General features: G+C 40.0%; 2 protein-coding genes across 2 annotated transcripts; both read left to right on the top strand.

Moving 5' to 3' along the window:
- The first annotated feature begins 6 nt into the window (after positions 1-6).
- On the top strand, positions 7-8,182 carry LOC148076008 (dicarboxylate carrier UCP2-like). The gene is made up of 6 exons (XM_087795275.1): positions 7-514; positions 1,279-1,486; positions 4,627-4,830; positions 6,096-6,197; positions 6,719-6,899; positions 6,966-8,182. Exons 1-6 carry the CDS (start codon positions 389-391, stop codon positions 7,078-7,080), a joined length of 936 nt encoding a protein of 311 aa, XP_087651401.1. The 5' UTR covers positions 7-388; the 3' UTR covers positions 7,081-8,182.
- Positions 8,183-10,571: 2,389 nt separating this feature from the next.
- Positions 10,572-19,646, top strand: camkk1b (calcium/calmodulin-dependent protein kinase kinase 1, alpha b). The gene is made up of 17 exons (XM_087795375.1): positions 10,572-10,657; positions 11,015-11,318; positions 11,381-11,428; positions 11,757-11,810; positions 12,443-12,494; positions 12,561-12,679; positions 12,804-12,840; positions 12,914-12,935; positions 13,026-13,114; positions 13,893-14,089; positions 16,112-16,165; positions 16,238-16,311; positions 17,349-17,436; positions 17,497-17,625; positions 18,423-18,526; positions 19,441-19,491; positions 19,565-19,646. Exons 2-17 carry the CDS (start codon positions 11,061-11,063, stop codon positions 19,644-19,646), a joined length of 1,458 nt encoding a protein of 485 aa, XP_087651501.1. The 5' UTR covers positions 10,572-10,657; positions 11,015-11,060.

Consider the following 19,646-nt stretch of genomic DNA (forward strand, 5'->3'; position numbering starts at 1 on the left):
CTCTCACGTGCACATGTGGAACTGTTCCTCCTCAGAGGGCGGTTCTGTGTCATCGAGGGTTGGACCGTGAGGAGGAGCTCGCCCGCTCTTTCTGCGACGTAAACAACCTTTTAGAGGAACTTCCAGTTGAAGTCTTGAACTGTCGGAAGTTTTTCTTTTTATTTCTACTTTATTGATCGCTCATGGAGCAACACGAACGAGGGACTTTTGACTTTTCTGCTGCCCTGAACTCTGACTTCAGGCGCTGCCCCGGTCTCAGTAAAGAACAAATGGTTCTAGTCCCGGTATGTTTATGATCCTGTTTCTGGAGTCCAGACGCCGCTTTGTCTCCCGCCAGCCAGCGTGAACTGCCCGGACCCGGTTTGTTGGTTTTTATTTCCCTGTCATCATGGTGAGCCCGAGAGCATCTGATGTGAACCCGTCAGTCGGGGTCAAGCTGTTCTCCGCTGGAACAGCTGGATGTGTGGCCGACCTGGTCACCTTCCCTCTGGACACCGCCAAAGTCCGCCTGCAGGTCAGTCCCATTCATACTGAAACTTAAAGTGAACATTACCGTGTTATATCTGCAGAAGTTTGACATGCACACACTTATTATCATTTTAACCCAGGGGGGTCGAGGGGCCACCAGCACCCTTAAAATGTAGCCACACCTTTCTCCCCAGTAACATGTCGACAAAGTCATTATTACTTTTTTGTGTCTTCATTATTATAACTTTTGAGTGCTTTATGTTGTTAACCACTTCATTTGAATTTAGTTTTTGAAAGTAACTTCCTCTCCAAACAAGAAACTCTCCTCACTCTTTTATTATTGTTATTGTTCGGTCTACATCTCAACAGTAATAAGCCATTTCTTGGGTAACTATTTTAAAACATTAATTAAAATATACCTCTTCAGCCCTGCAAGAAAGGAACTACCATTAAAATTAAGAACATTTTAATGAGACATGTGTCACACACGTGTCTTTATACAAGGAAACGATCAGAACATTATTAAAATAAGACAAATCACAAAGAAACTATTTAACAATCAAAGAATAAACTCAGCGCCTTGGGAAACGTGTGTTAATTCTTATCATGGTACCAAATAGAGCTGAGCCAGGAGGCTAAATACAATGTTATTTTTCTGGTTGGATTAAGTTTAATAATCAAAAAAACAGCTCAGAAATGTCAACTCTTGCAGCTCCAACCTAGGAAGTTAAACAGTGGTTAAATCATTTTAGGGGGGGGGGGATTCGTAGCACACAAAATTGTGTTAAGCTAACCTAAACTTCCACATAGATCCAGGGCGAGTCCAAGCCAACAGGAGACGGCCACAGGATGAAGTACAGAGGAGTCTTCGGGACCATCTACACGATGTGGAGGGTGGAGGGGCCGAGGAGTTTGTACTCCGGACTGGTGGCAGGTCTACACCGACAGATGAGTTTTGCCTCGGTGCGGATCGGCCTGTACGACACCATGAAGCAGTTCTACACCCGGGGCTCTGACAGTAGGTGCTCCACGAAAACACATTTTCACATGTCACTGAGTAGGTACTACTTCCACTTGGCTCCTCCCAATTGAGTGTATGAATCCTCATGGCTCAGACTTGCAGAACAAATATTCATCTTTGTTCTTGCTCGGATGGTTACTGGTTAAACTGGTTGACATGCTTGAGGGAAGACGTGAAATACATTTCTAAATTAATTCTAAAATCGTGAACAGGAGAATGCGTCGCAACATGAAGACCGGTTGGTCATCAATTAGGGGCGACATAGCTCAGATGGTAGAGTGGTTGCCTGCAGTCCAAAAGGTTGCAGGTTCAATCCCAGCTCCAGACAAGCTTGTGTCGTTGTGTCCCTGAGCAAGACACTTCACCCTGATTGCTCCTGATGGTGAACTTGGCGCAAGTGTGCATGCCTACTCCCATCAGTATGTGTGAATGGTTGAATTTCCCCTCGCGGGACTAATAAGGGATTCTAAAAAAAAAATAAAATAAAAAAAATAAAAAAAAATTATCCTAGGCGGAGGAGGGGGAGGAGTGGGCGGGACTAGAGGGCAGGAAGACACAGGCATGAGACGTCCCGTCCCGTCCCTGGGAAAGGAGGGATGGATTCTAAGGGTTCAGGGGAGCTTTTGACGGAACACGATCGGGTTGTTTATCCTGTCAATGGTGAAGGGGCCAATGAATCTGGGGGACAACTTCTTGGAGTCGGTCTTGAGTGGTAGGTCCTTAGTAGACAGCCAGACCTTGTCTCTCAGGGTGTACTCCAGTGCTGGTCTGCGATGGGGGTACGCCAGACGTTGGTACCGCCCTGTGGCCTTAATCGTAGCTCTTCGAGCAAGGTCCCATGACTTCATACAGCGTCTGATGTGATCCTCGACCGACGGAACAGTTATGTATCCTTCCTGACAGGGGAATTAAGGCGGAAGGTAACCATAAAGACACTCAAAGGGAGACAAACCAGTGGCTGAGGACGCTATAGTGTTATGGGTGTACTCCACCTAGGCAAGCTGAAACAACCAGGAGGAGGGTTTAGCAGAAACCAGGCATCGGAGGGTCTTCTCCAGTTCTTGGTGAGCTCTCTCTGCTTGGCCATTGGTCTGAGGGTGGAAGCCAGAGGAGAGGCTCATAGTGGCTCCGATAGCCTGGCAGAAGGTCTTCCAGACTGCCAAAGTGAGCTGTGGTCCCCTACCCGAAACAATGTGAGTTGGCAGACTGAATTCTAGAAACCCGACTCAGCAGAGAGTCTGAACTCACATTAGGGCAGTTGAGGGAAAGGAATGAAGTGGGCAAACTTACTGAAGCAGTCAACTATAGTTAGGATGATCGTGTTCCCACTGGAAGGGGGAAACCCAACCACGAAGTCCAAGGCAATCTGGGACCGCTGCTGATGTGGTATGGGCAGAGGGCTAAGCAGACCCAAGCTGGGTTGGTTGGAGGTCTTGTTCTGGGAGCACACAGGACATGCTGACACAAACAACCTGGTGTCCCCCTCCACTGTCGGCCACCAGAATCTGCGTCTGAGAAAGGACAGTGTTCGAGCGATGCCAGGGTGGCAGGCGAGTGTAGAGCTGTGAGCCCACTGCAGCTCCTTGGGTAAGCACATTCTCAGGAACGTACAGTTGACCCTGTGGTCGAGTTCTTGGATCAGGATTTGCCTCTTAAGCTGTCCTTACCTCTTCTTCAACAGTCCAGACCACTGCTGCAGATATCACACAGGTTGGGGGCAGGATGGTCTCAGACTTCCCCATCTTCACTCATTTTCTTGAGCAGACGAGAGAGAGAATCTGGCTTGCGATTCCTGGTTCCTGGTCTGTAAGTAAGGTTGAAGTTCAACTGTCCAAAGTATAGTGCCTACCTGGCTTGGTGTGAATTTAGCCTCTTCGCTGTTTGAATGTATGCCAGATTCTCGTGGTCGGTGCTGACCAGAAAAGGCAACTCTGCTCGTTCCAGCAAGTGCTTCCATCCTTCCGGGACTAGTTTTACAGCAAGTAGCTGCTGGTTGCCGATGTCATAGTGCATCTCTGCAGAAGACGGGGTGAGAGAGGTACCATCATTTGCAGAATACTGCTAGAGCACCGCTCCAACCCCCACATCAGAGGCATCCACCTCGACCACGAACTGACACAGGATCTGGTTGCACCAGTATGGGGCCGAGGTGAATCTTTCCTTAAATGTCATAGAATGCAGATTCAGTCGCATTGGTCAATTGGAACTGTCTGGAAGTGGAAGTCAGCATAGTTAAGGGGGCTGCAACTTTACTGTAATTCCAGATAAAATGATGATGGAATTTAGCAAAGCCAAGAAACCTCTGTAGCTGCTTCACGTTGGAGGTAGTAGGCCAGTCTAATACTGCCTTGACCTTGGCGGGATCCATCTGGACTTGACCACTGGCAATAATGAAACCCAGGAAGGAGACTGACCATTTGTGAAAACTGCACTTCTCTGCCTTGACATGAAGCTGGTTCTTCAGAAGACGTTGCGGGACACTACGTACATGCCGGCTCTTTAAGGTCCCTAAAAATTATATTAATAAAATGTTGGAACACAGCAGGTGCATTAGTTTCGAACTAAAGGCATGACCAGATACTCAAAGTGTTCCGAGGTGTGTGTTAAAACCCGTCTTACACTTATCAAATTCTCTAGTCCTGACAAGGTGGGAGGTGTAAGACGGCTTCAAACGTTTTATGTGGGCGAGGAGTAAGTGGAATGGTAGTCTAACTCAACAAGATTCTCCCCAGAGGACTCAGTCGCAGACTAGGTTTCAGTGAAGGGTTTTATTAAGTGGTCGAGTCTCTTGGTGTGGGGAGCGGTTCGGGTGATTCAGGTGGTAGTGGACAGGGCCTGGGAGTGCAGGCGGTGGGGGGCCAAGCTGGAGTACAGGTGGAGTTGGCAGATGGACGATCCTGAGGTAGAAGTTAAGGCTTGGCAGGCAGGCAAGTGGACAACACAGAGGTAGACTAGCTCGGGGAACTTGCTGATCACAAACCGTGGTTGTATGAGGAATAGACTGGATAGCTGAGGGGGTTCTTGTGCTCCTTCACTGATTGCTGGCAGATGGTGGTGATGAGGAGGGCCGGACTCCTGCGTTAGGAAGAGGAGTTTTGACATCCAGACTCAAAGATAAGCGTTTACTTTCCCTTCAGATGCAGGGATTGGTGTCCGGCTGCTGGCTGGCTCCACGACGGGCGCCATGGCCGTTTCCTTCGCACAGCCCACCGATGTGGTGAAGGTCCGATTCCAGGCCCAGGTCCGGTTGCCAGAGGGCCAGTCGGTGAAGAGGTACAGCAGCACCATCAACGCCTACAAGACCATCGCCAGGGAGGAAGGCGTGAGAGGACTATGGAAAGGTGAGAAGATGATAAGTCATCAATTATGTAATGTATGTGATGTGTAATTATGACACAATTATTCAATTTTGTATTGTTTAATTAATAAATATATTTTAAGTGTCAATTTGCTCAATTGTTAACGAACCAATTTTGCTTTTCTCAGTTGGAAGTGATGATGGTTGTTCGTTCTCATGCTCCTACTTCCACATATGCTAATGTCATGATTGTGTATCTCTCTGACGTTGACGTACATAAAAGTGTTAACAAATGAAAGATCTTACACTGAGATCTAGTAAACATTTAGCTGGTAAACTTCCCGACAACCTCAGTTGTGTGGTACGTGCTCAGCACTCTAACGGGCTCCTTCTCTGTGAGGTGACGCTAACTGGATTAGAGCCTCTGAGCCTCGGAAGGAATAACTCATTTCAAAGCCTGTTAAAGGGCTCTGCATTTACTCGTAGAACTGGAGTTATAGTCTGATTTCTTCTTCGGTTATCAGAGGTCACACTGAGATCGGATTTTAAGCATCATTACGTAACATTCTGACTTTTTCTATAATAATTTGTTGAACTGCTTTACAAAAATGAGTCAGAGCCAGTGGTGGGTCAGAGTTGAAGGACCTCTTAGGTTCCCTTATGGAGAGAAAACCAGCAACAAGTCTCTTTTTGCCGTTTTGTAAAAAAAAAGGCATTGCAAACTTTAAATGCTAGATTAAATTTCCATGACTTTTCAAGACTACTTTTTCTCAGCAAATATGTTTCATCTTTTATAGTTTAACAAAGGGGTTAAAAACTTAAATAGTTTTGAGTAAGGGTCTGTATTGGCCAAGATCTGGCAATACAATAGAAATCATCATACCGCGACAACAATAAGATATACATTTTGATACTGTAGAAAAAGAATATATTCGTAGTATTGTCGAGTACTTGACTCTAGTGTTGCAGAATTCACAGACCACATGACTCTTAACTGAATTAATTTGTTCTAAAACCAAAATATGTCCAAACATAAGCTTTAAAAGTGGAGTGACTGTATCGTCTTGTGGGATCTTGTGGGAGTTCCTTGTTCCTTTAGCTGTAGAGGATGTAATGACTAGTGGCCGGACACTTATTGCAACACAAAAATGGACAAACACTATTCATTCCATTGTAAATATTTTTCATTTTCTTATTTACACTTTATTGACATTAAAACATTAAAGAACCATCATAAAAATATATGTGTACAGATATTTTCTCTCACCCCTAGTAATGAGTTGAACTCAATTCCTTCTTGGTCCACAGGTTGTCTCCCCAACATCACCCGTAATGCCATCGTGAACTGTGCGGAGCTGGTGACATATGACATCATCAAGGAGAAGATCCTGAAGTACAACCTGATGACAGGTGTGTTTCTTCTGTCTTTGTCGAGAATGAAGCCGAAGCACTGGAATGATCTAGTATTTGTTTTCCATCACTGCTCAGTTGCCTCCTCTTGCATACACAAATCAACCATTACATTATGACCAGGAAGGACAAGCATGTGAAGTGCGTCAAAAGAACAACACAACATTAGGGTCTGATTGTTGTTACATTGAGTCAGTTCTCACCTTGACCTCTGATGACCTTTCTGTATATCCAGGGTCATAATGTTCCCATCACTGAGTTGCATAAAAAGCTTCACACTCATTGTGTTTTTTTTTATTGTGTAACTGTACAAAATGATGAGTTGGTTATTTCCAGAGGAACAGGACGTGAAAGTGCAGTTTAGGCTTCCACAGTGTTTATGTATCAGTCGAGTCACATGATTTTCATCACTCTGAGTTAAACAGCCGACATCTATTGGTAATGACAGTTTCACAAAAACCTCTATGGTACCCAGTTAACATCTAATCAATGGAAAAGCACTGACGAAATTGATTTTACAGATAACATGCCGTGTCACTTTACCGCCGGATTCGCTGCTGGATTCTGCACCACCATCGTGGCGTCCCCGGTGGACGTGGTGAAAACCCGCTACATGAACTCCAGCCCGGGTCAGTACACCGGCGCCAGCAACTGTGCCTTAACCATGCTGATGAAAGAAGGGCCCATGGCCTTCTATAAAGGGTAGGTACCCACAAGGTTCTGCTGGGAAACGCACAGAAGCTTCATTAAAAAGTTGTGTTTCCATAGATTCATTCCCTCGTTTCTGCGTCTGGGCTCCTGGAACATCGTCATGTTCGTCAGCTATGAGCAAATCAAAAGAGCAATGATCAGGTTCAATCACTCGTGGGATACACCATTGTAACACGGTGCAGAAACGGGTATGTTCAAAGCTCAGGGCTCACTCTGCACCGGCACTCTGGCACCCAAGACTTCCGGGAATAAGTCTTCTGTTTGAAATGTAATTTGGGGTTGGGAGCGCCTGTGCGCTGGATGGTTGCTGTAAATGTTAAATGTGGTGATGTTGGTTTTTTTCACTGTTCGACAAGTTCTTCAAAATACCTCTGCAGAACAACAAGCTCCGAACGCACAACTACATCTGTCAATGTCCAACTATGGGCTACTGATCATTACCCAGAAATCAAGTCGCACAAATTCTACTTTTGAATCACTTTGGATCACTCACTTCGAAATACACACTTATTAAATGATATATAGCTTTTTCATTGATTAAAAACTACATGTATTATTATTATTATAAAAGCACTTAGCGTGTGCAGACCTCCGCCAAGCTGCTCATTAACACCCAATTTCATGTTTCCAATATTGTTGCTCTATATTAATGTTCTCTATATACAGTGATACATATTTTAGCATTTGTAATACCGTTGGTAGAGATGGGCTGGGTGGGACAGCTAGTCGTACCATCAAAAACTAAACATCAGTTTTTTGTCCCATTTATTAAAAATTTTGCTCACAGATATATAAGTGTTGACGATAAAAGAACGTTCTTGGCGGAGGAATTAAAAATAGATATTATTGTGACTTTTGTCAAAATTATATCTTATATTATAATGAAAATAATGTATGCAATATCTTAGTTGCACATAGAGAAACACCTTAATAGTTAGAAAAAGAGATTTATTATTAAAACATAGTGACAGAAATGATCATTTATGAATCTAAATCACTGTTCTTATAATCCAAGGGGAGGAATAAAGTAAATATAGAAGATTTATTTTCTTGCATATGACTAAAATGATGGGATGACATAGAAAACATTAATTTATATATCTTATTTATGCTTTAACCTCAGAATCACCTGCACCACTTTATGTCAATATTTTTGACAAATCGTTGATTTTTGGTTTCTCCTCATCAAGCCGAAGATTTACTGTCTTACATGCTGTGAACCTTTTTACATTTAACTCCAGATTCATAAATAAACTTTGATGGGATGAAAACTTGCTGCAAGCCTTTTGTCTTGACTCAGAAATGTAACACCTGTGACCCACTAAACACACCTTTGCTACACAATAAAAGAATGTTCAAGAACACACCATTTGATACAAAGGATAGTCCACAGTTTAAGTAAAAAAAACGTGAAACCTGAAAATAGTTTTATTTACTGTCATCTGTAACAGGTTTGTTCAAAAGTAAATGATGTGATTTAATGTATTCAAACTAGATATATTTTACAAGGTCAAAGTTCAATAAATACACCCAGGATATCTACATGAAAGAAACTTGTACAATGTGTTACAATTAAAACCTACAATGTCGTTTTGAGCTAAGAAAATGAACAAATGTATGGTGCGTTTAGGTAATTTGGTGGGGAAGAATTTTCTTTACTTTTTAAATACTACTGTCACCGTTAAAGTATAAAATATTGATATTATTTATTATTTTCTTATTATTTTGTTTTTCTTATTTTGTGTTAAAAAAATACATTTGTAAAAGCTGTTGTTAATACATTTAAAAATGTGTAAATGTTTGTATACATTTAAAAAATCTTGCGCGTCTATTGGTAAGCTTACGGTAAAGAAGCTGAAAGCTAACAGAGACAACAATAAATTAACAGTAATAATGTTTTATGTTGTTTTTATTCAACCTGATGCAATCTTGTTCTTTTTTCTTTGGAGTAAATTATTATATCATTTATTTATATTTTGACGTTTCCATTAATTTATTTTAACCAACAATACGAATCAATTAATTTAAATTGTGTAAATAGCGCTATAGCGGAAATGTATCTAAAACTCTTATGAGGTAAATTAAAAAAGTTATATCATTATAATCTGTCAATAACTACACATTTATTTTAAATATCATATAATGAAACTCTTAAAAGCTTAGTAAAAATGTCCACTGGATTATGATTCATGAAGACCTTGACTACTATCCTGGTAAGTTTGGAGAGATTTCACTGTATAAAGTTGAAATAAATTATCATTAAATACAGTCATTAATGAAAACATTTTCAAAATTCAAATTAAAAAAATCCTAAAAGTTTAGTGAAAAATTCCACTGGATTATGATTCATGAAGACCTTGACCTCTATCCTGGTAAATTTGGAGAGAATTATTTTTATTTTATTTTGAAAATGTCGTCATTAATGACTGTATTTAATGATCATTTATTTCAAATTTCTACAGTAAAATCTGTCAAAATGTACCATGATAGTAGTCAAGGTCTTCATGAATCATAATCCAGCGGAATTGTTCACTAAGATTTTAAGGATTTCTTTTCCATTTGAATTTGAAAATGTCATAATTAACATATAATGACTATATTTAATGATAATTTATTTCAAATTTCTACAGTAAAATCTATCCAAATTTACCATGATAGTAGTCAAGGTCTTCATGAATCATAATCCAACGGAAATTTTCACCAACCTTTTAAGAGTTTCATTATATGATATTTAAAATAAATGTGTAGTTATTGACAGATTATATAATGGTAATACTTTCACATTTACCTCAAAAACCGAGTTCAAATACATTTTCCGCTATAACCGTATTAACACAATTGTTGTTCGTTAAAATAAATAATTACAACAATAATAAATATAAATAAATGTTATAATCATGTACTCCACAGAGAGTAGAACAGGATTGCTGTTACTTTATTACAATTTTCAAGTAGCTTTCGGCGTCTTTACCGTTAGCTTAGAAATAGACGCGCAAGGTTTTTTTTCAGTGTGGGCTGACTTGACGGACTGCGGGCTCACGTGATGGCAGTGAACCAATAATATCGCACCGAGTATCAGTGAATGTGTCATTTATTTCCGAGTTTGATAAAGGTAAGACCGCATTATTATTTATTTTTTTTTACACTCATAAAATGCATATATTTGTTTCTCCGATAGTGTTTTTATTTACTGACGTAGCTGACATCTACTGGTATTTGAGGATATTGCAACCCAATGACGTCACCAAAAAATGTCTGATAGAAAGTTATATTTAACATAAGGTTTTAAAAAATATAATTTAGGTTAACTTACATTTTATTCGTCTATGAATATTAACCAAAAAAGATTTCTAATTTATTTGAAGATTGATCTTATCAATTAACGAGTAAACAAAGAAATGTAAATGCAGCCTCAAATTGTATCCTGACAATTAAAAATGTTTTATGTCTGATGAATTATTTTGTGCATTTTTCTCATTCTCAATACAATAAGACTCATTTATTTGTATGTTTGAAATGTATTTTGCTGTGTGTAAAAAAAAATGTAATTAGTGTTGTTGTTGAGCTGGTATGTGTGTGTCCCTTCCTCTGATTCCTCTCAGCTTGTCTATAAGTGTCCCGGGTTAATCCCTGCACTAGGTTTGTCGCGGATCCGCCTCTCTGCTCAGTGAAAGTCCTGCTCTGAGACACAAAGCAGGTTCCCCCCGGAGGGCTTATAAACTCCAGGATCGACTGCTATACAGCTATTGGTAAGTTTATCGATTCGCTCTATTTGTGTGTTTGATTTAATCAGAAACTCACATTGACTGGATGGTGCTAAATTTAAGCTGAATTCATTATTTAATTTGATTTATTTATGTATTTTAATTGTGCACTATTGTGTTATTTTATACACACACATGTCATTTTTATAGAATTTCAGACATTTGTTTGTTTACAAAGAACTAAGTCAGACCTGACTGTTACATAAGCAGCTTTCCATGCGTGCTTCTGTATTACAGGCATCATGACGCTGAGCCACAGTTACTGTATGTTACTGTATGTGCTCACTTCAGCAGAAATAAACATTATCTCAATGTTCTACTCCTGCTCTTGTTCCTCTGCAGCGGCATGACGCCCCTACGGGTCGCTCACCTCTGACCTCTCCCCACCATGAGCGCCGACGCGGCCTGCTGCAGGCCCGAGCTGGACTCGGATCACCACACCGAGCTGGCCGACATGGTGGCCGCCATGAGCGTGGCCACGAGTCGCCTCACCCCTCCCAACGGATACAGGGCAGGACCCCCGAGGTCGAGCAGCGCCAACAGAGGCAAGCTGTCGGACAGGAAAATGTCTCTGCAGGAACGAAGCAGCCGGATGTCCCGCCAGCCGACTATCGAGACCAAACGCGTGTCCATCACAGACGCTGACGTGAGGAGTCCTTCGATTCATCTGATGTTGACACCTGATGATACTCTGCATTATGTCTGCAGGACTGCGTCCAACTCAATCAGTATAAATTGAAGAATGAGATTGGAAAGGTAATAACCCATTAATGCATGGATGTCAAACTGGTCCAGAAAAGGGCTGAGACGGTGTAGGTTTTTGTTCCAACCAGTTAAGCACACATCAGTTAAGCAATCAGGTGTCGGCTTAAAAAAGCAACACCTGACTTACAATTAATTGATTACTGTCTTCAGACGCCTGATTGGTTCAACTGTATGTGCTTGACTGGTTGGATCCAAAACCTGCACCGTCTCTGCCATTTTCTGGACCAGTTTGAAACCTGTGCAATTAATGCATCTGTTGCTTACCATGGAAACACTAACAACCATCATTTTACTAATGCTGCTGGTGCTTCACCTCCAGGGTTCATACGGAGTGGTGAGGTTGGCCTACGATGAGGATTCTGAACAGTATTACGTAAGCATGAGTGCTTCCTGTCTTTTTTTTTGTTGTGATTTCAGTCAAATTATATTCATCACAAAGAAGTAACTGCAGCTAAGATAAGGTTGACACCTGCTTCTTAAAACGAATGTTGTTCTCAGCAACCAACCTTTTTATATATGCAGCACTTTGAATAATAGTTAATCATTATTAGAATAACAATAATGAAAATCATTATTAGAATTATATTCAAATTATATATATTTTTAATAGGTTTTGAGCAGCATGAGTGATATTTTATTTTTTTAGGATCAGACCGGAAACAAGTAGCGATTGTGAGGCTAAGCTAACGAACTTGCATTAGTCCTTATTAAACCTAAAATGACAAACTTTTTTATGACAAATACGACCGTGTCTCCATGTTGACATACACCCGGTCTAATTTGCGGGTTTTGTTAGCCTTAATCTGTCGACGAAAGCTACTTAGCAAGAGGCTAATTTACAGCTAATAGCTAAGCTAAGCGCCACCGTAGTCTCAACATCCGGTTGTGAGCGAAAGTGGCAACGTGATACATTTTCAAGAGAAAAAAAATAAGAGTTTGTTAAAATATTATTTGAGATACATGGTGATGAAAACAATTCCTTATGAAAATGAACATTGTATTCAGGCAATGAAAGTGGTGTCAAAGAAGAGGCTGATGAAGCAGTGGGGCTTTCTGAGTGAGTAGTTTTTTCTAATAAAGCCAATGACTTGAAATAGTTATACTTTATTTTCTGGATGTTAAGGACGAATGCCAAGTCCAGGTGGAGATCTGTACCCGAAAGCCATGCCTCTGGAGAAGGTTTACAAGGAGATCGCCATCCTGAAGAAACTGTGTCACCATAACGTGGTCAGGCTGGTGGAGGTCAGTCATACGTCAACACATGAGCTCATCATTTAATAAGAAAAGAAAATCACATAAATACCATTTATCTTTACATTGAAACTTAAATATTATGAAGAATGCAGTGAGGTTGAATATGTTGCAGGTTCTCGATGATCCAGATGAAGATGGACTCCACATGGGTAAGAATGACGACATTTAAAGGAGTTTATATATAAACAAATACAGTATTTTTATGTGATTATTGCCCTCAAGCTTTCGAACTGATGCCCAAAGGGTGCGTTTAACTGCGTCTTTGTAACCTCTGACATCGTGAGACTGTGGTTCTATACCAATTTAACACATTTTCTCTTCTTTTTGGAATCAGACCTGTGATGGAAGTTCCCACTGACAACCCTTTCACTGAGGAGCAGGCTCGTTTCTACTTCAGGGACCTGCTGCTGGGAATAGAGTACTGTAGGTAGATTTCTTCATCTGATATCATGTACTTTGTTTGCTGCAATTTACTCAGATTAATGTTTTTTAATCTTTTCAAAAAAGTGTTTTATTTTTTATAAATAATGATTTTGTTTTTTTTGTTGTTTTTTAACCAACCAACCAAGTGTATCTGGCTTTAATCAAATCTTCTGTTGCATTGTTTAATTTTGTTTTAGTCATGTGACACAATGATCTTCTTTCACATTTCATACATCCAGTTCTAACCTGCGCTTATAACTTAAGTAAGTAAGTAATATTTATTTATATAGCGCTTTTCGAGACCAGGGTCACAAAGCGCTTAAACAATCAAAACAATACTCAAAAAAGTACATACTTTAAAGATCAAGATAATACTGAGAACACAACAGGAGTTCGAGAAATTCAAGGAAAAGCCTGAACAAATAGAAACGTCTTAAGATGTTTCTTAAAGGAGTCAGTAGACTCCATCAAGCGCAAAGAGAGTGGAAGATCGTTCCAAAGCTTAGGAGCAACAGCCTGAAAAGATTTCTCTCCTCTGGTCCTGAGCCGTGTGCGTGGAACCATAAGTCGATTTTATTTAATACTAAATAAACATAAGTAGATTTAATACTGCACATGTTAACATTAGTGACCTATTATTCAACAATGGTAATGTTCAGTGATCTTTCTCTTGCTTAAAAGCTACAATAATGGAAGCTAGTATGAGGTTTAATTACACTAACTCTTGTCTTGTCCTAAAATAAATATTGATGATGTTTTTTGGTTTTGTGTCCTCAAGTGCAGTTCAACAAGATCATCCACAGAGACATCAAACCTTCAAACCTGCTGCTGGGAGATGATGGACACGTCAAAATTGCGGACTTTGGTGTCAGCAACGAATTCGAGGGGACAGACGCTCTTCTATCGTGCTCTGCAGGGACACCAGCCTTCATGGCCCCGGAGACCATAACGGAATACGAGAGTTTCACTGGGAAGGTGAGACCAGGAACAAAAACTTTTGTTTACTTTTAAACCCATTATTATTATCATATCATATTTTATGTATACGTAATGCCCTTTTAAGATGTAATAACATAATGGGTTGCAGTGACAAAATGGAGTCAGCAGGAGGCAGTAATGCTCCAGAATGTGTCCTAACAGCAAATATAGTAGGCTGATGAAGCCTTCTTCCTATATGTATACTATATGTTTAATATAACACTATACTCTATATAGTATATACTGTATATAATACAACTCTATAATGCTATACTAAGCTTTGGAACGATCTTCCTCTCTCTTTGCGCTTGATGGAGTCTACTGACTCTTTTAAGAAACATCTTAAGACGTTTTTATTTCAAGATTCAAGATTCAAAGTGTTTATTGTCATATACATCGAGAAACACGTTTCCCTATGCAATGAAATTCTTTCTTTGCCGTCCCTCCACAAATATCGGCGTAACCAAAAAATAAAAATAAATATACATAGCAAAAAAAGTCAAGATAAAATAACAATAAAAAAAATAATAATATAAGAAAGGGAGGGGAACTGTACATGAGATGGATTTAAAGTGACAACAGTGCAGTGTTCAGCTGTTCATGATTCTTATTGCAGTGGGGTAGAAAGAGTTTCTCAGGTGTGTGGTCCTGCATTTTGCACTCCTGTACCTGCGTCCCGAGGGCAGGAGTGTAAACAGTCCATGTTGTGGGTGGGAACTGTCCTTGATGATGGTGGCAGCTCTCCTGTGGACTCTGTGGTGGTAGATGCTGTGCAGAGAGGGCAGTGGAGACCTGGTGATCCTCTCCGCTGTCTTAACCACTCTCTGCAGACGTTTGCGGTCCATGGCCGTAGAGCTGCCGTACCACGCAGTGATGCAGTTGGTCAGACTGCTATCCACGACACAGCTGTAGAAGTTTCTGAGGATCTTTGTCGACATGCCAAACTTCCTCAGCCTCCTCAGAAAGTACAGCCGTTGCTGTGCCTTCTTGACCAGCTGTGTTGTGTTGGTGGCCCACGTTAAGTCCTCAGTGATGTGGACCCCGAGGTACTTAAAGCTGCTCACCCGCTCCACTTCAAGATCCCGGATAAACAGTGGTTGGTGAGGTCTCCTCTCCTTCCTCATGTCCACTATCATCTCCTTTGTCTTGTCTGTGTTGAGGGTGAGGTTGTTGTCCTCACACCAGGAAACCAGACTGTCCACCTCTGTCCTGTAGGCCGCTTCGTTCGCCGCGGTGATGCATCCTATCACCGCGGTGTCGTCAGCAAACTTTAGGACGGTGTTGTCTTTGTGGGAGTCGACACAGTCATGTGTGAACAGGGTGTAGAGGATGGGGCTGAGGACACATCCTTGTGGAGTGCCAACGTTTGTGATGATGCTGGTTGATGTTCTCTTGCCAATCCTGACAGTCTGGGGTCTGCCAGTCAGGAAGTCAAGGAGCCAGTCGCAGAGGGTAGGGTGGATGCCAAGTGTGGACATCTTGTGGGTCAGTTTGTAGGGGATCACCGTGTTGAAGGCGGAGCTGTAGTCCACAAAGAGTATCCTGATATAGGACTCTTTGTTTTCCAGGTGGGAAAGGGAATGGTGGAGGACAGCTGAGATGGCCTCGGTGGTGGACCTGTTGGGTCGATAAGCATACTGCAGGGGGTCCTTTGTTCAGGCTTTTCCTTGATTTTATGGGAATCCTGTTGTGTTATCAGTTTTAGCTTGACCTTTAAAGTATATACTTTATAGTATATTGTTTTGATTGTTTAAGCGCTTTGTCACCCTGGTCTGGAAAAGCGCTGTATAAATAAAAGTTACTTACTTACTTACTTACTTACTTACTATATGTATCTACACTGTAGCTCTCTCTTTATCGATAATAAACATTAGCAGATCCTGATGGTAATCCACAATAGAATAAAAGATATGTCTCTTGTCCTATAACATCTCCTTAAAATATAAATTCAATCTTTTTATCCGTTGAGTGAGCGTTGGTTCAGGTGATTATGATTCAAAAATGTGTTTTTGTTTCCAGGCATTAGACGTGTGGGCGATGGGGATCACCCTCTACTGTTTTGTCATTGGGAAGGTATTTAAATATTCACAGCCTGATTAAAAGACACATAAAACTTACGTACATTAACTTTTTTTTTCTTTCCAGTGTCCTTTTTACGACGAATACATTGTTTCCTTGCACAACAAGATCAAGAACAAACCTGTGGAGTTTCCAGAAACGTAAGAAATGATCATCAAAGTTACTTTTATATTTCTATACCTTAGCTGTCAAAAGTCATTTTTAAATTGGGTTTAAATGTAAGAACAAGTTAAACCAGACTGTCAGTTTCTCTGCAATATTTCCCTCTATGAACTAAAAACAACGTTTCTGAAACTTAATGTAGTATACATTTTTCCTTTCATTCGACTATAAGTTTGTTCATATAATTGTTATAAAATCTTAGTTTAACAGTGTATTATTATTAACATATAAGAAAACAAAAAGGAAAAAATATAAACTCACAACGAATAATAGCATTGTTTTTTAGTCTGTAACATTTGAACTCGAACCATTAAATTACTGAAAAGTCAAATTAAATAAATTAAAATCGATCAACAAAATTATTTGAGGAGTTAAATCTACTAAATAATATATTTTAAAACATAATGAAGAAGTAATTCAATGTGCCACCTTCACTGAAGTAGCATCACATACAGATGGTTGTTAGACATTTTCTGCAAATTTGTTTTGAACAAGTTTCCTATATTCCTGTCTTTAGGAAAACTTTCGCTCTATTCATCCCTCTTAAATATGATGCACCTGCTGTAGTGGATGTTCATTTACATTTTATTCCAATACTGTAAAAAACATCTTCCCCCAAAAGTCACCCGCGCTTGCCCAGTAGGGGTCCTTCCCCGTTTCTTAAGAACTGATTTAGAGCCAGAAATGATAGAGAAGAGCGCCATCTAGTGGCCTCTGATGACACTGATTTGTGACAAAGTCCACCTTTTCCATGATTATGTTCGATTATTAAGCGTTTACACAGGTTTTTCTGCGGTGATAAATAAAAATAAAAATATTTCCACATCCTGGAGCCACAAATAACACTAGATTCTGTTATTTATTGATCTAAATGTTCCACGTGCAGTGGAATTGCTCTTAAAATGTTGATTTGATTGGATTTATTAACGCTTTCATTTAAAAATGAAAGCGTTAATAAATCCACTGCACACTCCTTCATGTGTGTGGATCCACTAACACAGTCTTACCACTGCAGGCCGCTCATAAGTGCAGAGCTGCAGGAGCTGATTCTAAGAATGTTGGACAAAAACCCTGAGACAAGAATCACAGTCCCGGAAATGAAGGTAGCTGAGACGTGCTTTATTATGTTGGAGATTCTTCATCTGATTGTGTGCACACCTCAGCTGCATCCGTGGGTGACGGAGAACGACTCTGATCCTCTGCCACTGGAGGAGGAGCACTGCTGGGCGGTGGAGGTGACCGAGGAGGATGTGCAGAACAGTGTCAGACTTATTCCCAGTCTCTCTGCTGTGGTGAGTAAATCTGACCTGGATCCTGTAAAACTGGAGCTTGTTTAAAAGAAACTCTTCCCTTTACATCAACACAAAAGACACACACAATAAAACACAATCTCACCATCACATTCCCTTCCTCTAAATGTCTTCTGTCATCCGTGGTATTTTCATTCATTAGGTCTCAGTTCATGATTTTATACCATATCCACTTTAATCTGTAGTGGATAAAAAATGTAGTTTCTCACAGGCCATAAAGATGAACTTAACAGGCCATTTTTGGCCCCCGGACCTTCAGGCTTTAAACCTGACATCATGACACTTCCCAATACTATTCCATAAAGTTTTCTTATCCTATTGACACTCTTATGTCACTCCTTTTTAGTAGACTCCACTTGTTCCACCCTGCCTGCACTCTCTTCCTCCCATCCCATTATCTCCTGTATTAGCTAAGATGTAACTGTTGCAGTGCTTTAGAAAGCGTTAGTGATGATGGACATCATTGTTAAATTACCTCATGTACACAAGTTACACACTGGCTGTATGAATATTACAATTGTTCCTAAATCATCTTCATAATGCTTGATTATGCTTACTTCTGAGCATTTTTCTATTTTCATAAAGTCAACATGTACTTTGATACATTTCTGATGAGATTCCAAAACATGCAAAATTAACTATATTGATAGATTATTTAATAGTTGTTTTGCAACAGTTTGCAGCTCTTAATGGTGATGAGACAAAATGGAAAAAGTGTTTCCTGAGTTCCAATGTCCAGTGTTCTTAGAGCGGATCTCTTGTTCTGTGACCGTCTGCAGATTCTGGTCAAGTCCATGCTGAGGAAGCGATCCTTCGGTAATCCCTTTGAGTGCCAGGCCAGACGAGCCGAGCGCTCCATGTCAGCCCCCGGAGGTCTTCTTACGTAAGTGGTCGACGCTGCAGATCCTGCCAGACCGCGGCTCTGTGATCATCCCTCAAACAAACTTCAACAACCAGCAGATGCTTCGACCAAAATAGAATCGTCCGGTTAAAAATATGCTCAGGAAGTTTTTCATATCGAACAGGAGAGGATGAAATCTGCTCCATCAGTCAGTGTTTCATTTGCAATTTATTTCAAATCTCATCTTGTCCTTAACGTCAGTTTGTTTCTTCCGGTAAGTTTTATCAAATCATATACTTAGAATTATACACATTTTTTGTTTTGTATGCATCATACATGTATAAACTGTTTTAAGTGTAATGAACCAATTTTGAAATGTAGTCAAGCAATTATAAATTGTTGTGAGGAAACATTTATTTATCACCCAATTCGACTTCTGTCATACCATTGAATGGGCGCAAATCCTGATATTATCATCCCATTCATATGGGCCAGTAGGGCCCTATTTATTCATTCACTTTAAATTACAGCATTAAATTTAAAAAAAAATGAAGTAAAGAAAAAATGACAACTCATCACTGTTACCAAAGTTAAATTACATTTTAATGCCTTTTTATTTATTACAATTTAAATTAACCTACTGCGGCTAATTAGGAAATAAACATTTTTTTATTATTAATCTTATTTTGATGCTTAATACTTTATTACATTATATGCATCAAATATTTAGCGAGTTACACCTGATTTAATCACAGTTTATTGTAATAAATCATTTGATCTATTAAAGCAACTTAAATACTTATTTTTAACTTTATTATTATTTAAAAATCACATTTTCAAAACATACCAGATAGTTACACTACAAAACAAAAAATAAATAAATGAAATAAACAACGTAATTATAAAGAATATGAATTAAAGAGTCAATCAATGTCTTTGATTTCTGTTTCTTGCAGTGGTGCGTGGGGCTTACTGCGGTCTTCGTCTTCCATTCATCCATCCCTGAGGTTAGTATGATCAAATAATTCATAGATTATTGGTTGAACGATTAGTTGTGTGACAGAGTGTGTGTTCCTTTAGATGCACCAGCCGGGAAGGAAGCAGGGAGGGCGAGCTGGAGGATCTTTATGAAGATGATGCTTTTACAGAGTCTACAGAGTGA

The sequence above is a fragment of the Callionymus lyra genome, chromosome 7 (genome assembly GCF_982586985.1).
Source record: "Callionymus lyra chromosome 7, fCalLyr1.hap1.1, whole genome shotgun sequence".
Classification (NCBI taxonomy): Eukaryota; Metazoa; Chordata; class Actinopteri; order Syngnathiformes; family Callionymidae; genus Callionymus; species Callionymus lyra.

Coding starts and splice junctions, on each gene's coding strand:
- camkk1b (XM_087795375.1), top strand. CDS start 11,061: ATGAGCGCCGACGCGGCCTGCTGCAGGCCCGAGCTGGACTCGGATCAC. Junction 16,166..16,237: donor ACTGTTTTGTCATTGGGAAG/GTATTTAAATAT, acceptor TTTTCTTTCCAG/TGTCCTTTTTACGACGAATA. Junction 16,312..17,348: donor CCTGTGGAGTTTCCAGAAAC/GTAAGAAATGAT, acceptor TTACCACTGCAG/GCCGCTCATAAGTGCAGAGC.
- LOC148076008 (XM_087795275.1), top strand. CDS start 389: ATGGTGAGCCCGAGAGCATCTGATGTGAACCCGTCAGTCGGGGTCAAG. Junction 1,487..4,626: donor CTACACCCGGGGCTCTGACA/GTAGGTGCTCCA, acceptor CTTTCCCTTCAG/ATGCAGGGATTGGTGTCCGG. Junction 6,198..6,718: donor GAAGTACAACCTGATGACAG/GTGTGTTTCTTC, acceptor TTGATTTTACAG/ATAACATGCCGTGTCACTTT.